The 16,854-nt window shown below is 37.1% G+C and overlaps 1 protein-coding gene across 2 annotated transcripts in view; it reads left to right on the forward strand.

The window, feature by feature from the left end:
• Positions 1-16,854, forward strand: part of kif5aa (kinesin family member 5A, a) — a 31,696-nt gene that overhangs the window by 2,579 nt on the left and 12,263 nt on the right. For both annotated transcript variants that reach the window (XM_058389303.1, XM_058389302.1), the window contains exons 3-24: positions 218-291; positions 1,254-1,358; positions 1,793-1,841; positions 1,934-1,989; positions 2,074-2,161; positions 6,193-6,317; positions 8,399-8,503; positions 8,665-8,813; positions 9,047-9,195; positions 9,369-9,586; positions 9,768-9,836; positions 10,000-10,206; positions 11,015-11,161; positions 11,283-11,471; positions 11,567-11,684; positions 11,975-12,024; positions 13,590-13,696; positions 13,931-14,032; positions 14,286-14,346; positions 15,785-15,856; positions 15,989-16,093; positions 16,357-16,573. In XM_058389303.1, coding sequence (XP_058245286.1) covers positions 218-291; positions 1,254-1,358; positions 1,793-1,841; positions 1,934-1,989; positions 2,074-2,161; positions 6,193-6,317; positions 8,399-8,503; positions 8,665-8,813; positions 9,047-9,195; positions 9,369-9,586; positions 9,768-9,836; positions 10,000-10,206; positions 11,015-11,161; positions 11,283-11,471; positions 11,567-11,684; positions 11,975-12,024; positions 13,590-13,696; positions 13,931-14,032; positions 14,286-14,346; positions 15,785-15,856; positions 15,989-16,093; positions 16,357-16,573 — 2,562 coding nt within the window. The remainder of the gene's footprint in view (positions 1-217; positions 292-1,253; positions 1,359-1,792; positions 1,842-1,933; positions 1,990-2,073; positions 2,162-6,192; positions 6,318-8,398; positions 8,504-8,664; positions 8,814-9,046; positions 9,196-9,368; positions 9,587-9,767; positions 9,837-9,999; positions 10,207-11,014; positions 11,162-11,282; positions 11,472-11,566; positions 11,685-11,974; positions 12,025-13,589; positions 13,697-13,930; positions 14,033-14,285; positions 14,347-15,784; positions 15,857-15,988; positions 16,094-16,356; positions 16,574-16,854) is intronic.

Consider the following 16,854-nt stretch of genomic DNA (forward strand, 5'->3'; position numbering starts at 1 on the left):
TTAACCACGCAGAGGAGGTATATGGAGAATTTAATGACCACATGCCAGTGTAATTACATCATTGCATTGTGCTGAATTAATGAAACTGTCTAAAACGCTAACTGACTAAATAAAAAACCCTTAATTGAAGTCAGCATTGGCTAAGGTAATAATTAAAAGGAAAGGAAAAAAGGAAAGCTTAATCTTCTGGGTTGTGTGTGTAAATGTGCATTTGCAGATGTACTGGGTGGCTACAATGGCACTATCTTTGCTTATGGACAGACATCTTCTGGAAAGACCCACACCATGGAGGTAACTATTTAGTCTGCTTCTTATGTAAGCATTTTTGATTCGTTTATAATTATACTGTATGTAACGTGATATAAGCTCCCATTATCACTTTCACTGTGAGAGCTATACAGTTGTTCCTTTATTGATACAAGCCTTTGTTTTTGCACTCTTTTTTCTCTTAGTAAGGAAGGAAATAGCTGTTACAGAGCTTCAGCCTTACCTCAAAGTGCTGATGCTGACTGTGACTCCTCTTAAATAAACATTTCCTTTAATGAGGTCCTTGTCAGTTATTCTTACAAACGCTGTTTATGTTTTCCTTGTCGAATAACAACACTGTTAATTAAATCTGATTATTGTTAGGATTAAAATGTCAAATGTTATGCATATGACCTCTGAACAAGTCCCTCTGAATGAGCTATTACTATTGAAATATAGTAGAGAACACAATTTGCTATAAACCTGGCAGCTGACATTATGTCATAGCCTTTGCAGTTATAGAAATTTACTCAGCTCCATCTGACTAATCACAATCAAGAAATGAATAGTACTGTGATATAATTTTACTTAATTCATTGCATTGTTATAATGTTGTCATGCAGTGCGAGTGAAGATGGATACAGGTACAGTAAAAGCATTTTCTTTAAAGAGCAGGCAGACAAATCCAAAACTTAATTCAAAATCAGAACCAGAACAGGCAGAGGTCATCAAACAACAGTATCGGATATAATTAAAAAACACAGAGAACCAGAAACCAGACCAAGATCAAAACCAGGATGTAGCAACACAGAAAAAAAAATCACTAAGCACAAATGTTTAAATACGCAAATTAATTAAGAAGCAAACTGAAAATGAAATAAATGCACATTCACATGTTTTGTTTTTGTGAATCCAAATGACAGAATCTAAAGCCAATTTTGTATCTGAATATGACTGTAATTATATCTGATCTGCTCTTATTAACATATTCTGTCTCGGTTCTCCAGGGCAACCTGCATGACCCTCAGCAGATGGGAATCATACCTCGTATCGCTGAGGACATTTTCAACCATATTTTTTCCATGGATGAAAACCTGGAGTTCCACATTAAGGTAAACCCACTCAAACCCCCCTCCCACACACACACATACACACACACACACACACATATATTTGTCTTGGCATCTAATGGATAATATATCAGTTAGCAGAAGAAAGGAAACCATAGTAAGGTTTTTTGTTTGTTAGTTAATTAGTTAGTTTATTTTTAATAAACTATGAAAAGGTCAAGACACTTAGTTCCCACCAACATATATATTTAAATAACGTTTATTATATGCATTTATTATAATATTCATACATATGAGTATAGTCTAAATAGCATATGCTCTATGTTTGTATTGACCAGTGGTAAACTGCTCATATCAGGATTCCTTTTTTTTTTTTCCAATTTTCTTTTTGCAAATACAACTCTGCTTTATCAGACCCAACTGAACAAGTTATATATGTTATATCTGTGTCTTTTAAACATGTCTGTCTTTTTTAGGTGTCCTACTTTGAGATCTACATGGAAAAGATCCGGGATCTTCTCGATGGTTTGTTGTCTTCACGTTACAAGGATATTCTTCATAATCACTACACTATTTTTTTTGCTATAAACATTTAATTTACTTGCTCTTTCATGCAGTCACCAAGACCAATCTGTCTGTACATGAGGACAAGAACCGTGTCCCCTACGTAAAGGTACAGAGCCTCATCCTATACATCTTAAGATTTTATATGTGTGATGAAATTCATATCTGACCATTGCCTGGTACGCACTTTCAGGGCTGCACTGAGCGTTTTGTCTCAAGCCCAGAGGAGGTGATGGACGTGATTGATGAAGGAAAGTCTAACCGCCATGTTGCTGTCACCAGTAAGTCATTTAACACACTAATTACAAATTAGTCAGTCAGAGATTGTGGACTGAATTGGCATTGAGTTTTTATAACGTGACATTTTTACATGGCACAATTAATTTATTTTTTGAGGCTGCAGCCAAAAACAACTAAAAATAAAGAAAATAGAAGGTGTTACTCAAATGTGATGAGCTGATTTGCATATTAACTCACTGTCCACTATTTCAGTGGATTTCAGTGTAGCTAACCAGAGATGCATTTGGTGTAATAAATATGTTTTGAATCTTATCATGATGCAATCCAGATAAAAGAAAGCATTTGAAATATGTAAATAAGGCTTAAGGAGACTGCCAAAGGTAAACTTTATAGTGTGATGTTAGAGTGTGAATGTAATCATGAAATAGTTTTAAAATATCTTATTAATAGATCCTATTGAAAGAAATATACACAAAATGATGAAAGTTTACATAAATGTATAAATTAAGCTCTGAGTTGAAACTGGTCTGCACTGATCTTGTTTTTTTAGGGCTGCATACGTAACTTGCAGTTGTGCCTCAGACCACCTGCTGAAATGGCTGAAATAGTTCATTTTAAAATACATAGATACTGTAGAAAAGTCAGCATTGCTCATTGCATTGGCTGCTAGGTATCCATGCAAAGATCTTGGTCTGTGCTGTTGCTCAGTAGTATATCAGTGGCAACGTACTATTAGGTGGTTGAGTTGTTTTTCCCTTGCAATACAATATACGATAGGGCTGCACAATATATCAAACTTCATTTAAAAATTTCCATCCATTTAAAAATATGAAAAACAACTTGCTTCCAAAACCTTCAATACTTCTGGTTCATAGCTTCAACATTGAGACATTGTTTTCCCGCATTATATCGCATTATACTTGCTGATAAACGAGAGTGTACAGCGACATGAACTGTACATGGAGTATAATACGATAAAAGCATGGCTAAGGTAAATCCATCCGGTTTTCATTCATACCCACAGCTTGTCAAAAAGACAGGGTCATGGAGTGAGGTGTGAGATTACTATACTTACTGCTATCACTAAAACTGTTACTTCATCCTCATTATAATATCATAGATTATCTTGCTATTGTTTTCATCACTTTCTAACATGTTACAAATGCAAATATTATCGGCCATAGGTAAATTTCTTTAATTTTCCATACAAATTTAAACACACATCCTTAGGCTATGGAGAATTATAGGAGAAAACATATGAAAACATTTGAACTAGTATGAACAACATGTTTAATTAATCATTATATAATTACATTTTATATTTAATTATAAATATAATAGGGCACCAGGGCAGTGGTGGCTCAAGTGGTTAAGGCACTGGGTTGTTTATAAAAGGTTGGGGTTCAAGTCCCAGCACTGCAAAACTGCCACAATTCAGTCCTTTAACTGCATAATAGCTGCCCCTACTCTCTGACCCCAACTTCCAAAGCTGGGATATGCGAAGAAAAGAATTCCACTTTGCAATTATGTATGTGTGGTAATAATAAAGACTTTTTCTTCTTCTACTAATTAAATTAATAGTGTTAAATTGTATTTTTTACAGAAGTGTTAATGTATTTATAATCAGCATAATAAACAGATAACTGATTTGATTTCTGATAAAGCATAATTTTTTTTTCATTTAAACAAAAATAACATTTAAAAGCATAAATTATAATAAATACATTATTTGCCATAGTCTAACATTTGTGAGTGGTTAAATGGAACCATGACTCATGCTTGTGCAGCCAGTATACCCTGGAATCTAAAGAAGAACACCCACTACTTGCTCACCGTCTCAGCATTGACCATCTTAAGGTTACAGTGTCTGGCTTAGACATCCCTGGTGCTGACTGTACAAAGATGCTGATGCTGACACAGAGGCTGCTGATGCTGAAATGCTTGGCTGGCAGATTTGGGCCTTAATGCAGAGTCACATCTGAGCCATATAGCTGCCATCGAAAAAGCTCACTACTCACGTAGCCAACAAACGATACACATAAATCCAGATAGTTACTTTCTAGGTGAAATACTGAACTGGTGGCAGACATGGCATAGCTAAAAGGAATGATTCAGAAGCAGAGACACGTTTGATTCAGAGTGGGATTAGATCGTTCTAAACAGTTTGCAGTCATGAATGCACAGTGATGGTCATTACAGAATTCACTACACCAAACTGTATTTCATTAAAAGCTTCAAAGGAGGATTTAGACAGAAAGCTGAATCCCACTCAAGTGCCTTGGTGTATATTTCAGCTAATATGATCGTTTATAAGCAGGTAGGGCTGGGCCACAGACCTGCCATTGATGCCTGCATTCTATTCACTGGTGGTGCCATCAGATAAAGCATAATATCCGGATTCATACTGCCCAAGCACTGAAGGCAGACACAATGATTATATTCTAGTGTGAATTTAGATCTTACCTCATGTGTGACAAAATATTAGCTATTTTACTGTTAGCATTGGAGCAAGTGGTCCATCTGTGAGGGAGCAGGTAGTGGTGACACACCTGTGCTAACATAGGGTAAAGTGATAGCACAATCCACACTGCTGAATGTGTACAAATGAACCCTGAAAAATCTATACCATTCTATGGGCCTGCCACCAAATAATCCATGGATTTGAAAACATACATATGGCACCTTTTAGGTCAGTGCAACCCAGTTAATTACATCCAAGCCTCTAGAGCAGGCCCTAAACAGTGCCCTAGCAACCCTAAATAGATCCAAGTCCCTCAATTATCTGTATGTTACCATAAATAATCTTTGCTATGCAACCATGCTGTTGTTTGCATAAGTGAAACTGTTTATACATATTTTCATGTCCCTATTGAGAATGCTAGCAGCACTGTCTCCCCAATGTGCAGCAGACATTTTTATGCTTGCCTCTGAGCTATTTGTGTTATTGCTTCTTTTTTGAGGATAATTTGTTTAATAATGACAGCTGCAGAGACAATCCAACTAGGCTTACTTGAGACACAGGTATTTCAGCAGTGGGATATCAGGGATATCAGACCCCAAACACTTCAAATAGAGGCTATGAGAAGATATGAGATATATCTCATGACAGTGTCCCATCACAGAGAGTTAGTGATCATAGACACTTACCTATGAAAACTGGGGATTTAGTGTGGTGCTGCAGGGATGCAAGGGGTGTATGGACCCTGGTGTGTGAAAGATTAGAACCTATCGACCACCTAGAACTGAGAATAGTTCATATGGCACTCAGTTTATTTTAACAGGTTCTAAGAAGTTACTGTGTGTTGGTTTGCTCAGATAGTGCCATGATGGCCAGCTGCACCAATCATTAGGCCAACACAAAGACAAGCAGTTCTCTCTACTTTGCACAGAATCTCTTTAGTCATGCCTATTCATGGTTAGCCTCAAAGAGGACAACACATCAACATCAACAAAATCATAGACCAACTTTTTCAATCAAATGAGCATTCAGTACTTATTGGTAATTATTTGGTGACAAACATTAATGATAGGAAAATCTAAAGTACATAATGCAAAATGCACCTTTCTAGTAAATTAATTTTTCCATTATTAATATTCATTATTGATATTGTTTATAACTTACACAGAGGTCTTCAACAGTGAACTTAAATTATTATAGATGGAAATAATTTAGCTCATTTACTCATCGTTATTGTTTGCCACCAAATAATTACAGTAAGTACTGTGAGAACTGCATTCTCAGACAATAATCTTGTCTTGCCTAGATTGCTGTCTGAATAATTCAGAGATGACCTTGTTTTTGATCCTGGGATTTTTGCCACCTTTAATCAACATCAACATATGCTTTCCATTTTAGCAACTAAAACTAAAATAAAAAATAACTACAATTATTGTATGCATAGAATGTTTGAGCTGATATTCAGATGAGTGTTAACATTCATTGTAGAGAACTGAATTACCCTTTGGCATTCTTTTTTTTATTCTTAAATACGAAATTAAGATGCTTTCTACTTTTTATTTTTTTTCTAAGAAAACTTGTGTTTTTTTTTTTCTTTCTCTCCTATTTTCTTAGACATGAATGAACATAGCTCTCGCAGCCACAGCATATTTCTGATCAACATCAAGCAGGAGCATGTGGAAACAGAACAGAAACTCTGTGGAAAACTCTATCTTGTGGACCTGGCTGGCAGTGAAAAGGTGTGTTATTTGATTAACACCATATTATAAAGTAACTTATAAAAACACTTCATCCTGTGTTTGTGGGGTTTTAGCTTGAACACAGCTTGCAAACACACAACCATTGAACAGGATGAGAAAGAGGGGGCCCAAGTAATGAGCTCGGCCATTTGATATGGTGGCACATAGCTTTTCTCACATATAGGTCAGTCAGTTCTGACTGGTCTGACCATTCATTTTAGTAAATATACCTGTGAGTGGCTTTCATAATGCGGGATAGCTGTATAGATTTCTGTTGTGAGGAGTGCTCAGTGCTTCAAGTAGTTAAAAAAACTGGAACGAGAGTTCAGCTGTTAAGCATTCTTTAAATATTTTCCTTGTCATTGGGACAATATAGCATATTTCAGTTGAGAAATATTTTAGAAAAATATTTGCAACTTGGTGAGCCGTAAAGAGCTATTTTTAAAAGTCAAAGTTAAAACCATATATACTGTATATTGGTCAGGTAAAATGTCATGATATCAGCAATGTCCTTCTAGCTCTTATTACTTTTCTCATACCGAGTGCCATTTTGGAACAACCTTGTTTAATTTGCAGCTGTTTCTGCTATCAAAATGTCTTCAGTGTCTCTTTAAAAGACAGGTTGAGATGGAGACTTTCTGATTAAGATGGAGACATTTTAACTGTTCAAAACCTAAAATCCAGAATACTGTTGCAGAGAATTGCCTATCTCTACATGTGAATTGATTTGATCTTGATTTGAAGTTGTTTAACTTTTGACACATGATTATTTTACTTTACTAAAATAAGTTACATTTGATCAGTAGTGGGCCATGCATTTTAGACCTAGGCCTTCACAGGTGTCCTTCCTGAATTAATCCACCTCTATACCTTCATTGTGATGCCACCATGGGCGTCTCTAGGCCATTTTCTACTAAGCCCTCCTAAAATACTGCGATTCTCCATAAACTGTACACAAATTCATGATTGCCTCAATCCCCTTTAAATTTCACATGAAAACGGCGACAGACTTCGGCTCCTCCCCTTCTATGAGCACGTTCTTCAATCCACAGACCGCGGCGTCGCAGAGCGAGGATCAGAGGATAAGTGTGTGTGTGATCAGGAAGACTCGTATTTGGCTTGTTCGGTACTCAAATGTTATACACATCTATGCAATATAGTGGAATGCTGCAATAAGTTTACCATCCTACCCTGTTAGTCAAACCTTTATTTTATTTATTTATTTTTTACTATTATACCCACATTGGGGGCTGAGCCCCACTTAAATGAAAATTCTAGAATCGCCCCTGGACGCCACGGCAATAGATACTAATCAACCGTTAAATAACAAAGTAAAAAAGAAATTAATCTACAGTATTTCACAAGGAATAGTCAATTTTATTACAGTTACTTTTCTCAAAAAAGATATTCTTGATGATGTATGCAGCAAACTACAATCTCCGGAGGACCCAGCATCCAAAATGAGAAGCAGCGAATATAGAAACAATGTATATGGGCGGGTCGCTGCCTCTGACTACTCCAATTATCCAATCAAAGGACGGGAAATTGCTCACGTAATCATATGCCTGCTAGATGGCCCCAGTGACGCCAACTCGAAATCTGATTGGTTAATGGAACAGTTTCATTGCCACTTATTTTAAGCTCTGGGAGCCTGCACCATTGATTCTGAAGGCCTTACAGCCGGGCAACATATGACATCAGCCACTAGCTGAAATATGATTGGCTAAATACTCTTATCATAAATATACACTATAAGAAGAAGTGCAACCGAGAGAAAAGCTATGAAATGTAGAGAATAGACTTTTGGGAATAATTATTACACATTCATGGAAAAATATATTAAAATGCAAGTCAGTGATTCAGATCACTGCTGTTTAGGCCAGCAGAGAAGGCCTTGCTGGCCCTGATGGTCCACCACTGCATTTGATTAATATGTTGCTTGGATCTTATTAATCCAACGTAAATTGTTTTAAAAAAGAAAAGCCTATTTATGTTATATTTAGTGGTTATATGTCCAGCATGTATCACCTAGAAGCAGTAGTGTGTATGACTAGTTGACCTTTTTTATTCCTGTTTATTAGGTCAGTAAGACTGGTGCAGCTGGGGCTGTTCTAGATGAGGCTAAAAACATCAACAAGTCTCTGTCTGCCCTGGGCAATGTCATATCTGCTCTTGCTGAGGGAACGGTGAGTTCAAACACACACACACACACACACACACATATATACACACACACACGTGCATAAATACAGTACATCCGAATGCAAATTCAAATGTACAGATACAAATATATCCATTTACGTGTGTGTATAAATGTATGTGTGTGTGTGTATCTGTGTCTGAGCAGAAGACCCACGTGCCATACCGTGACAGCAAGATGACAAGGATCCTGCAGGACTCCCTGGGGGGTAACTGTAGGACCACCATGTTTATCTGCTGCTCTCCCTCAGGTTTCAACGAAGCTGAGACAAAATCAACTCTCATGTTTGGACAACGGTATCCCAGTTACACAACACACATTAGATATAGAAAGCAGATGTGTAAAAGAGATATTATGCCATATCGCATAATGAAATGTTAGGACACTGATTTATAAGTTAGTAACGTTTTAGCATTGTCAGGTCCCATAAGGAATCTTGAATAGGCTATTTGTTCCATCATTGCTTCAAAATATCCTTTTATATATCTGATTTGCACTAGTAAATTGAATTTTCTGTCATTCATGTCAGTGCTAAGACAATCAAGAACACAGCCTCTATAAATCTGGAGCTGACAGCAGAGCAATGGAAGAGGAAGTATGAGAAAGAAAAGGAGAAGAATAAGACTCTGAGAGACACTATTCAGAGGCTGGAAGCTGAGCTGAAACGCTGGCGCAATGGTGAGACAAAAGTGCACACACCCACTCACACACACACACACTTTCTGCAGACTTACAGAGTTATGTGAATCGAGAAAAGTGACTTATTTACTTCACTCTGCTTTGAATATACCACAGGAAAACACTTTGTATGACACTGTGTCACAGTTTACTCCCTGTTCATTCATTAACAGGAGAGGAAGTGCCAGAATTGGAACAGACTTCTGCCGACATGACAAAATTGGAGAACACTGAAGAGTGTCTTGATAATGAGAAAGAGGTAGAGAGACAAAAGGAGAAAGAGAGAGAGAGGAACTTGGATACCTCCTCCATTGTGGTGCGTATCTCAGAGGAGGAGCGGCAGAAGTACGAGGAGGAGATCCGGAAGCTTTACCGCCAACTGGATGACAAGGTTTTGTTTTAAACATACAAACAAAGCTCACTGAAACATTAATATCACTTTGTGTAGGGTTTTAGCTTTGTGCTTTGCATATCTGATGCTTCAATAAAATCCTAAATTTATTTCACACTTTTTGAACTGGGCTCTCTCTCTCTCTCTCTTTCGCAATCTCTCTCCCTGTATGTGTATGTAGGATGATGAGATCAATCTGCAGTGTCAGCTGGTTGAGAAGCTTAAACAGCAAATGCTGGCTCAAGATGAGGTGGTTATATTCATTACTTAAAATATTTTACCTAATTAGAATTTTATATACTAATTTTAATATATTATTGCCAGCCTGTATCTGTCTATCTTGATGCATGTTATCATACATGTTAATTTTGATATGCGTATGTTTGTTAAAATGTTTGTTTATTTATTTATAGCTTTTGGCATCTACACGCGGGGACAGTGATAAAGTGCAGACTGAGCTTGGCCGGCTGCATTCAGAGAGTGAGAGTGCAAAGGCTGAAGTGAGGGAAGTGCTGCAGGCACTTGAGGAGCTTGCAGTGAACTATGACCAGAAGAGCCAGGAGGTGGAGGAGAAGAGCCTTCATAACAAACAGCTCGCTGAGCAGCTCAGCCAAAAAATGGTACAGCAGCACATACATATACATACACTGAGCATTCGGGGATTTTTATACACACTGATAATGAATCTAGAGAAAGAATTATACACGATAAGTCACAACACCACTTTGGGGGTCAGAAAGTAAAGTGCTAGTGGCAGGTAAGCAATCTGCATGTCAAGGCACTACCAAATTGAAATTACATATAAATCATAACAAAACAAAGGTGGTCTGACAAAATATGAGATATGAGGGGATATCAACCTGGTTTTTAAAGTTTTTTAAAAGCAATCCCAAACTGCTTCCAAATCTCAGCAGTGACACTCATCACAATACACACAGCAACAAACCAAACAACAAAACAGAACAAAAACCATTTAAAAGCCACCTGTTCAATGATGCTCAAGACGATGCCTCATCCCTCATTGTCAGTGAGTACTAATCATTGCTCAACAACCAAATATCTAAGACTGAATCTGAATCCAGTGAATTCTACTTACACTGAACTAGCATTAATATGCAATAGAACAATTGCATCATCCATATTTGCTAGCTGTTGGATTGCTGATTAGAAGATCGGGAGTTTCAATCCCAGCATTGTCAAGCTGCCAATTCTGCCACCCATAACCCTCAATTGCTTAGTTGTATAAATAACATAATGGTAAATCTGGTTAAGAGTGTCTGCCAAATTCTTTGATTTACAAGTAAATGTATTTATGAGTCAGTGGATTTGTGATGAAATTTGTTCACGTGGAAGTCTTAATGTTCCTTAGTTTTCCCTGTCCTGCTCAGCTCATCATCATCATCATCTCTCTCTCACTACTGCATTTAGGCCAGCCTAATGGAACTGGAAGCTGAATTGGCTCAGATGCAGGAAGTGAGCTCACAGCAGAGGAAGCGCATTGCTGATGTGTTGAATGGCTTAATGCGGGACCTTAGTGAGTTCAGCACCATTGTGGGCAATGGAGAAATCAAACTGGTAAATATGTATATGTATATACAGTATTTATTCCTAGCTAATGCTGCATGAAGAAAATGATCAGTTACAGAGTGATGGTTTCATTTCAAACGCTTTACATTTTTCCGTAAACTATTTTCAGCCAGTGGAAATAAGCGGGGCTATAGAGGAGGAGTTCACTGTGGCCAGGCTGTACATTAGCAAGATTAAATCAGAGGTGAAATCAATGGTGAAGCGGTGCAGACAACTGGAGAGCATGCAACTGGAGTGTCACCGCAAAATGGAGGAGACTGGCCGCGAACTCTCCTCCTGCCAGCTCCTCATCTCACAGGTCTAAATTCTGACTACTTTTCTTTATGTTAAGGTCATATAATGAGTTGATTGCAGCTTAATTTTAATAACCTCCTTGTGTGTCTATGTGTGCAGCATGAGGCAAAGATCCGGTCTCTTACCGAGTATATGCAGAATGTGGAGCAGAAGAAAAGACAGCTAGAGGATAGCTATGATGCACTAAGTGAAGAACTGTCCCTCTTACAGAATCCAGGTAAGGCATACACATAGCCAGCAAGCTCTGTAACACATGGTTAGTTAGGTCAAATCCACAAATCATAATCATTGATCATTATACTAGAAGTAACACATGTGCATTAAGGAATAATTTGAAATATCATATTTAGCTGACTGTACAATATACAGTATGTTCTATTAAAATATGCTGTTTAAACTAGAAATAGCTGGAAGTTTGGGGGATTGCATGGTTGGTCAGATGCAAATAAATGGTAGAAAATTGCAATACAACAGAAAAAAGTTAACATGATTTAAATTACATTACAGAACCTCAAGATGGAGCAGATAAGCCAGAAACTGGAGAATCTGATGGAAAGGTAAGTTATCTATATTTAGATGTATTTATTTGTCCTATAAAATGCATCAACATAACCACCCTTCCCAGGGAATTACATCCAAAATTAATAAACAGTTAATGTCTCATAGTTACAGTCAGAAAAAATCTGGATAGTCCATTTTGAGTAAAATCACACCATTGACATAAACCAGAGAAGTGCACGCAACCAGGTAGTGATCAACAATCAAGGTGTAATAAAGGTACAATGTCCAGTTACAGTTCTCAAGCACACCAGTAAAATGAGAAATGCAAAAGCAGAACACAGGTAAGACAAAACCCCATATTAAACAAAAGTTTGCCTAAGACTCACTCAAGTAATTGGCAAGACCTTGTAGAACTGTTTAAATAGGATCTGCATGAATAAACCATAAGGGAAAGTTGCTCTGATGACAGAGATATCTGATGGACAGCTTGAAAACACATATGACATGCAGAATCTGTTGTTAAATCCGTTTATCCTGCATAATGTATTATTCTAATACCCAATGTACAGTTCCTATTTTTGTCAATAAATATTTGTCTTTCCACAAAAAAAAAAATACATTTGAACTTCTCTTCAGGATATTGTAGAATTCTGCTACATTATAGTTTGCCTCATTTCACATGCATATATAAAAAATTTACATACCCCTTTGTAAGTACAGCAATGGTGAAGCCAATTCTACTATACTGATTTTATTTGGGTTGACATTAAAAGATGTTATATGATATGACAGATCGGAATTTCAGTTTTAATTTCAGTCCGATTTTTACATCTAAATGTGGTTATCAACCTAGAACATGTCACTCTTTGTTTGGACACAACAAAGAGCTCTGGGTTTTGCTTGTGAAGACTGCATGTGCTGTTAAAAAAGGTTAATCCAGAGAGCTGTCTGCTAGAGAAAAGCAAGAGACTGTGAAACTGAGAAAAGTGTGAACTTGCACTAGGCATAGCCAATACAACACTTTGGAATTTTCTGAAGAAGAAACCACTGTTGTACTAACAGCCAGACAAACCAGCCAAGGATCAAAAGATCAACCAAAAACAACAAAACAACATCGGTTGATTGCAGAACATTTTGAGAGCTATGAAGAAAAACACCAAATCAAAAGTCAGTGATATCACCCTCCACAGGAAAGGGGTTAAGGTTTCACAATCAACTGTTTAAAGAAGACTTTGAGAGTAAATTTTTAGACAACATACCACAACATGCAAACCATTTATCAGCAGATTTAATTCAGAGGTCTACAGAAACATTCTTTGACACAGCATTTCACTTCTTTAGGAGGAAACTAAAGGGAGAATCACAACAGATTAATGCAACACTTTGGTGATGTTAGTGGGTCACCTGCTTGATGCAGATGTTGCAAGCAACCAAACATTAATGGTTATTTACTCTAATTTACTTTAGGTTTGTTCCTGTACTTTATAAACATTGGCACAGTACAAGTGTACTGTCTTTTAATACATCTAGATGTAAGTTACCATTGACATCAAACCCAATGTTTTCAGTGTATATATTTGCATATAAGAATAGCTTTCTCCCTCCATTTGTGTAATTTCAGAAGGCACTTCACAGAGCTGCAGGCCATCCTGAACCTCGCCACACTCAACTCAGCCAACTGCGGGATGAGATCAACGAGAAACAGCGCCTTATTGACGAGCTCACTGAGTCAGTGAATCATTTAAATATAATCAGTCTGTTAAAGTAGTGATTTAGTTTTAGTTTAAACAAGTCTAAAATATTTAGCGTTTAGATTAAACTCAATTACACTTGACAAGTGCCAGATTTTGGATGTTAAATCACACCCACACACACACACACATATATATGCCATTATATCAAAGTGTTACCTTACCTTTACAAATAATAGACGACTAACATACCTTTTCCTTCTCTCTGTAGTAAGAACCAAGCTCTGGAGTTAGAGCTGGCCCATGTACGATCTGATTTCAGCAACCTTAAGATTCAGGAGGACACAAAAAATGCCCGTTTGGAACAGCTATCGTAAGTTTCAACATAAACCAAAAACAAGTTGTAGTTGTATTACCCATAGATATGTTTAAGTTCTGGTATCAGAGTGAGTATTATATTCACATTCATATCTCATATCTCTGCATATGAGAGATGCAGTGTGTGATTCAGAGCATGTGTAATGTCTAGTGTGTAATGATATTATGTATATAGCTTCATATATCTTGATTTTTTTTTATTATTTCCCACATAATGTATAAAAAAGTAAAGTCAGTTTCTCCCTCAGATTTCAGCAGGAAAGGCATGAGCAGTCTAAACAAGATCTCAAGGGCCTGGAGGAGACTGTTGTAAGACATTTTGTTTGTTTTTATTCATACATTTATTCTTGTTTCTCATGCTTATGACAAGTTATATATTGGCTTACGTGTCATTGACGAATGTAAAACATACGCTTCATACTGATAGTATATCTTGATTTGCTTTCTGAATCTCAACATAGCAGATGACCTCTGATGAACTTTGATGAAAAGTTCCAAATATACAGTATTTGTTTCATAGATTACAGTGGCTGTGTAGAAACAAATATAGAGAACAAACGGAAGTAAGAGTATTGTACAATATGTACACTATTTGCTTATGTATCTGCAGTTTTACTAAAGTAATTCTAGTAAAGTCTCTACATTAGCAGCTATCTTGCAATGCTCCTGAGCAGTTATTTTCAGTCATGCAAGACCAGGCAGCTAGTTATACGAATGGGGAAAGAACAATACATTGGGTTCTAAAAGTATTCAGACTTCTTGCACATTTTATTGTTTTATAGATTTCCATTAAATGGTAAAACGTATTTTTTGTTATAAATCTAGACAAATAACCCATAATGACCACGCAAGTTTAATCAAACTGTATGGAGAGAATCCTTTAATTTTGTGCCTTTTGCTAAGAAGTAGCCACTTCCATCTAGCCACCTTTTAATCCTTCTGGTAAGCCCTCCTTCTTCTATGGAAGACTTTTGAACCTATGTTACAGTGGCCATTGGGTTCTTATTAGCTTCACTGATTAACTTTCCCTGTGGTTTAGTCCTGGTGTCCTGGTGGTTTCAGACTTCATTAATTTTACAATGATTGAGCCAAATGTGCTCCTGTGGTGTAAATGCACATTTAAACAGTTGTGGCAACATTTAAAGCTTTGTTTTTACACCCTTGATCTGATCTATGTCTTAGAGCATTTTGATTGTGTGGAGTACAAATAGGTCCAAATGTGTCTTGGTTTTTGGTCTCAATGTGAAATGTGGGACGTTATACAAGCAGGTGTGTGCCTTTTAATATCATAGCCAGTCAGTTGAATTTTCACACATGGACTCCAGTCAAGTTCTAGAGACATCCCAAGGGAACCAAAGTGATGCACTTACATTAAAATACTTTGAAAACTTACCCAAATACTTGGTTTTTGAATTTTTTTTCTTTTATCAGAAATAGTCCTTCCTGAGATCCAGTCAATTGCAGATACTGATTTTACTATACACTATACTATACACTATTGAGGATGAGAGTCACACAATCTATTAATACTTTACCTTAATAAAGATGAAAATGAAAAAAAGTCAAGGTACCGTCTTCTATTCACAGTGAGACTCACTCAAATTCAGACATTGACCTGTTCTGCTTCATAGTTGCGATGTTTGTGCTGTGTGTATGTTTTATGGTGTCTACAGAGGTGAGTAATATATCAGTTTTTTTTATCACCCCACCCTACCACACTTGTTCTGTTTGTTCTTCTATCTTACAGGCCCGTGAACTCCAGACCCTCCACAACCTGCGCAAGCTGTTCGTTCAAGACCTCACGACTCGAGTTAAAAAAGTGAGCACCAGATCAGGCAACAAATGCATGGCATTGAAATTTGAACTGATACTTTATAGAGGCAAACTATATACTATGACTAGATAAATATTTTGCTCCTCGCTTTATTATGTCTATCCCATTTCTGGCCAGAGTTCAGAAATTGGACCTGATGATAGTGGGGGGTCTAACACCCAGAAGCAGAAGATTTCCTTTCTTGAAAACAACCTGGACCAGCTTACAAAGGTTCACAAACAGGTAACAGCAGCATGGACCATTGAACCCATGATTGGTTTTGAATATACAGTACACTGATTGTGTAAATTAAACACTGAATAATGCAATAATTTTATTTAGATTTTGGGATAATCCCAATCACAGTCTAAAATGTTTATGTGTGTAATAATATGTACTAAATCATAAGTATAAGTTTCTTAAAATCAAAGCGTGCATGTTGGATCCTCCTCTCTTCCACTGCTAATTGCCTGGTTTGACATCCTTTTCACACACGTCTTCTCCAGCTGGTACGTGATAATGCAGATCTGCGCTGTGAGCTTCCGAAACTGGAGAAGCGTCTTCGCTCTACGGCTGAGCGCGTTCGGGCACTTGAGGCGGCACTAAAAGACGCCAAACAGGGTGCTATGAATGATCGGCGCCGCTACCAGCAGGAGGTGGAACGTATTAGGGATGCCATGCGAGTGCGCGGTGCTCTGCGCCGCCCACACACCGCTCAGATTGGTAAGGCAGCCTGAGTGTAGCATATCTAAAGAATTTAAGGGAATTAGCAGATAGCCTCTTTTAGTAGTTTTTTCCAACTTCCATTTTTTAATTAGCACAACAATAAAGGACAGGTTTCTTTAAAATTACATTTTAAACAATAGAAGTTCCAGTTTCAAATTTTAATTAATTGATTGATTGATTTTAGGCTTTATTTGCTGTAAAAGAAGACTTTTGTTTATTGTCAGTATAAATTTTTATATCGATATATATGATTTGTGGTTTCTATAAGTGCCTATTTT

The sequence above is a fragment of the Hemibagrus wyckioides genome, linkage group LG05 (assembly GCF_019097595.1).
Source record: "Hemibagrus wyckioides isolate EC202008001 linkage group LG05, SWU_Hwy_1.0, whole genome shotgun sequence".
Lineage (NCBI taxonomy): Eukaryota > Metazoa > Chordata > Actinopteri > Siluriformes > Bagridae > Hemibagrus > Hemibagrus wyckioides.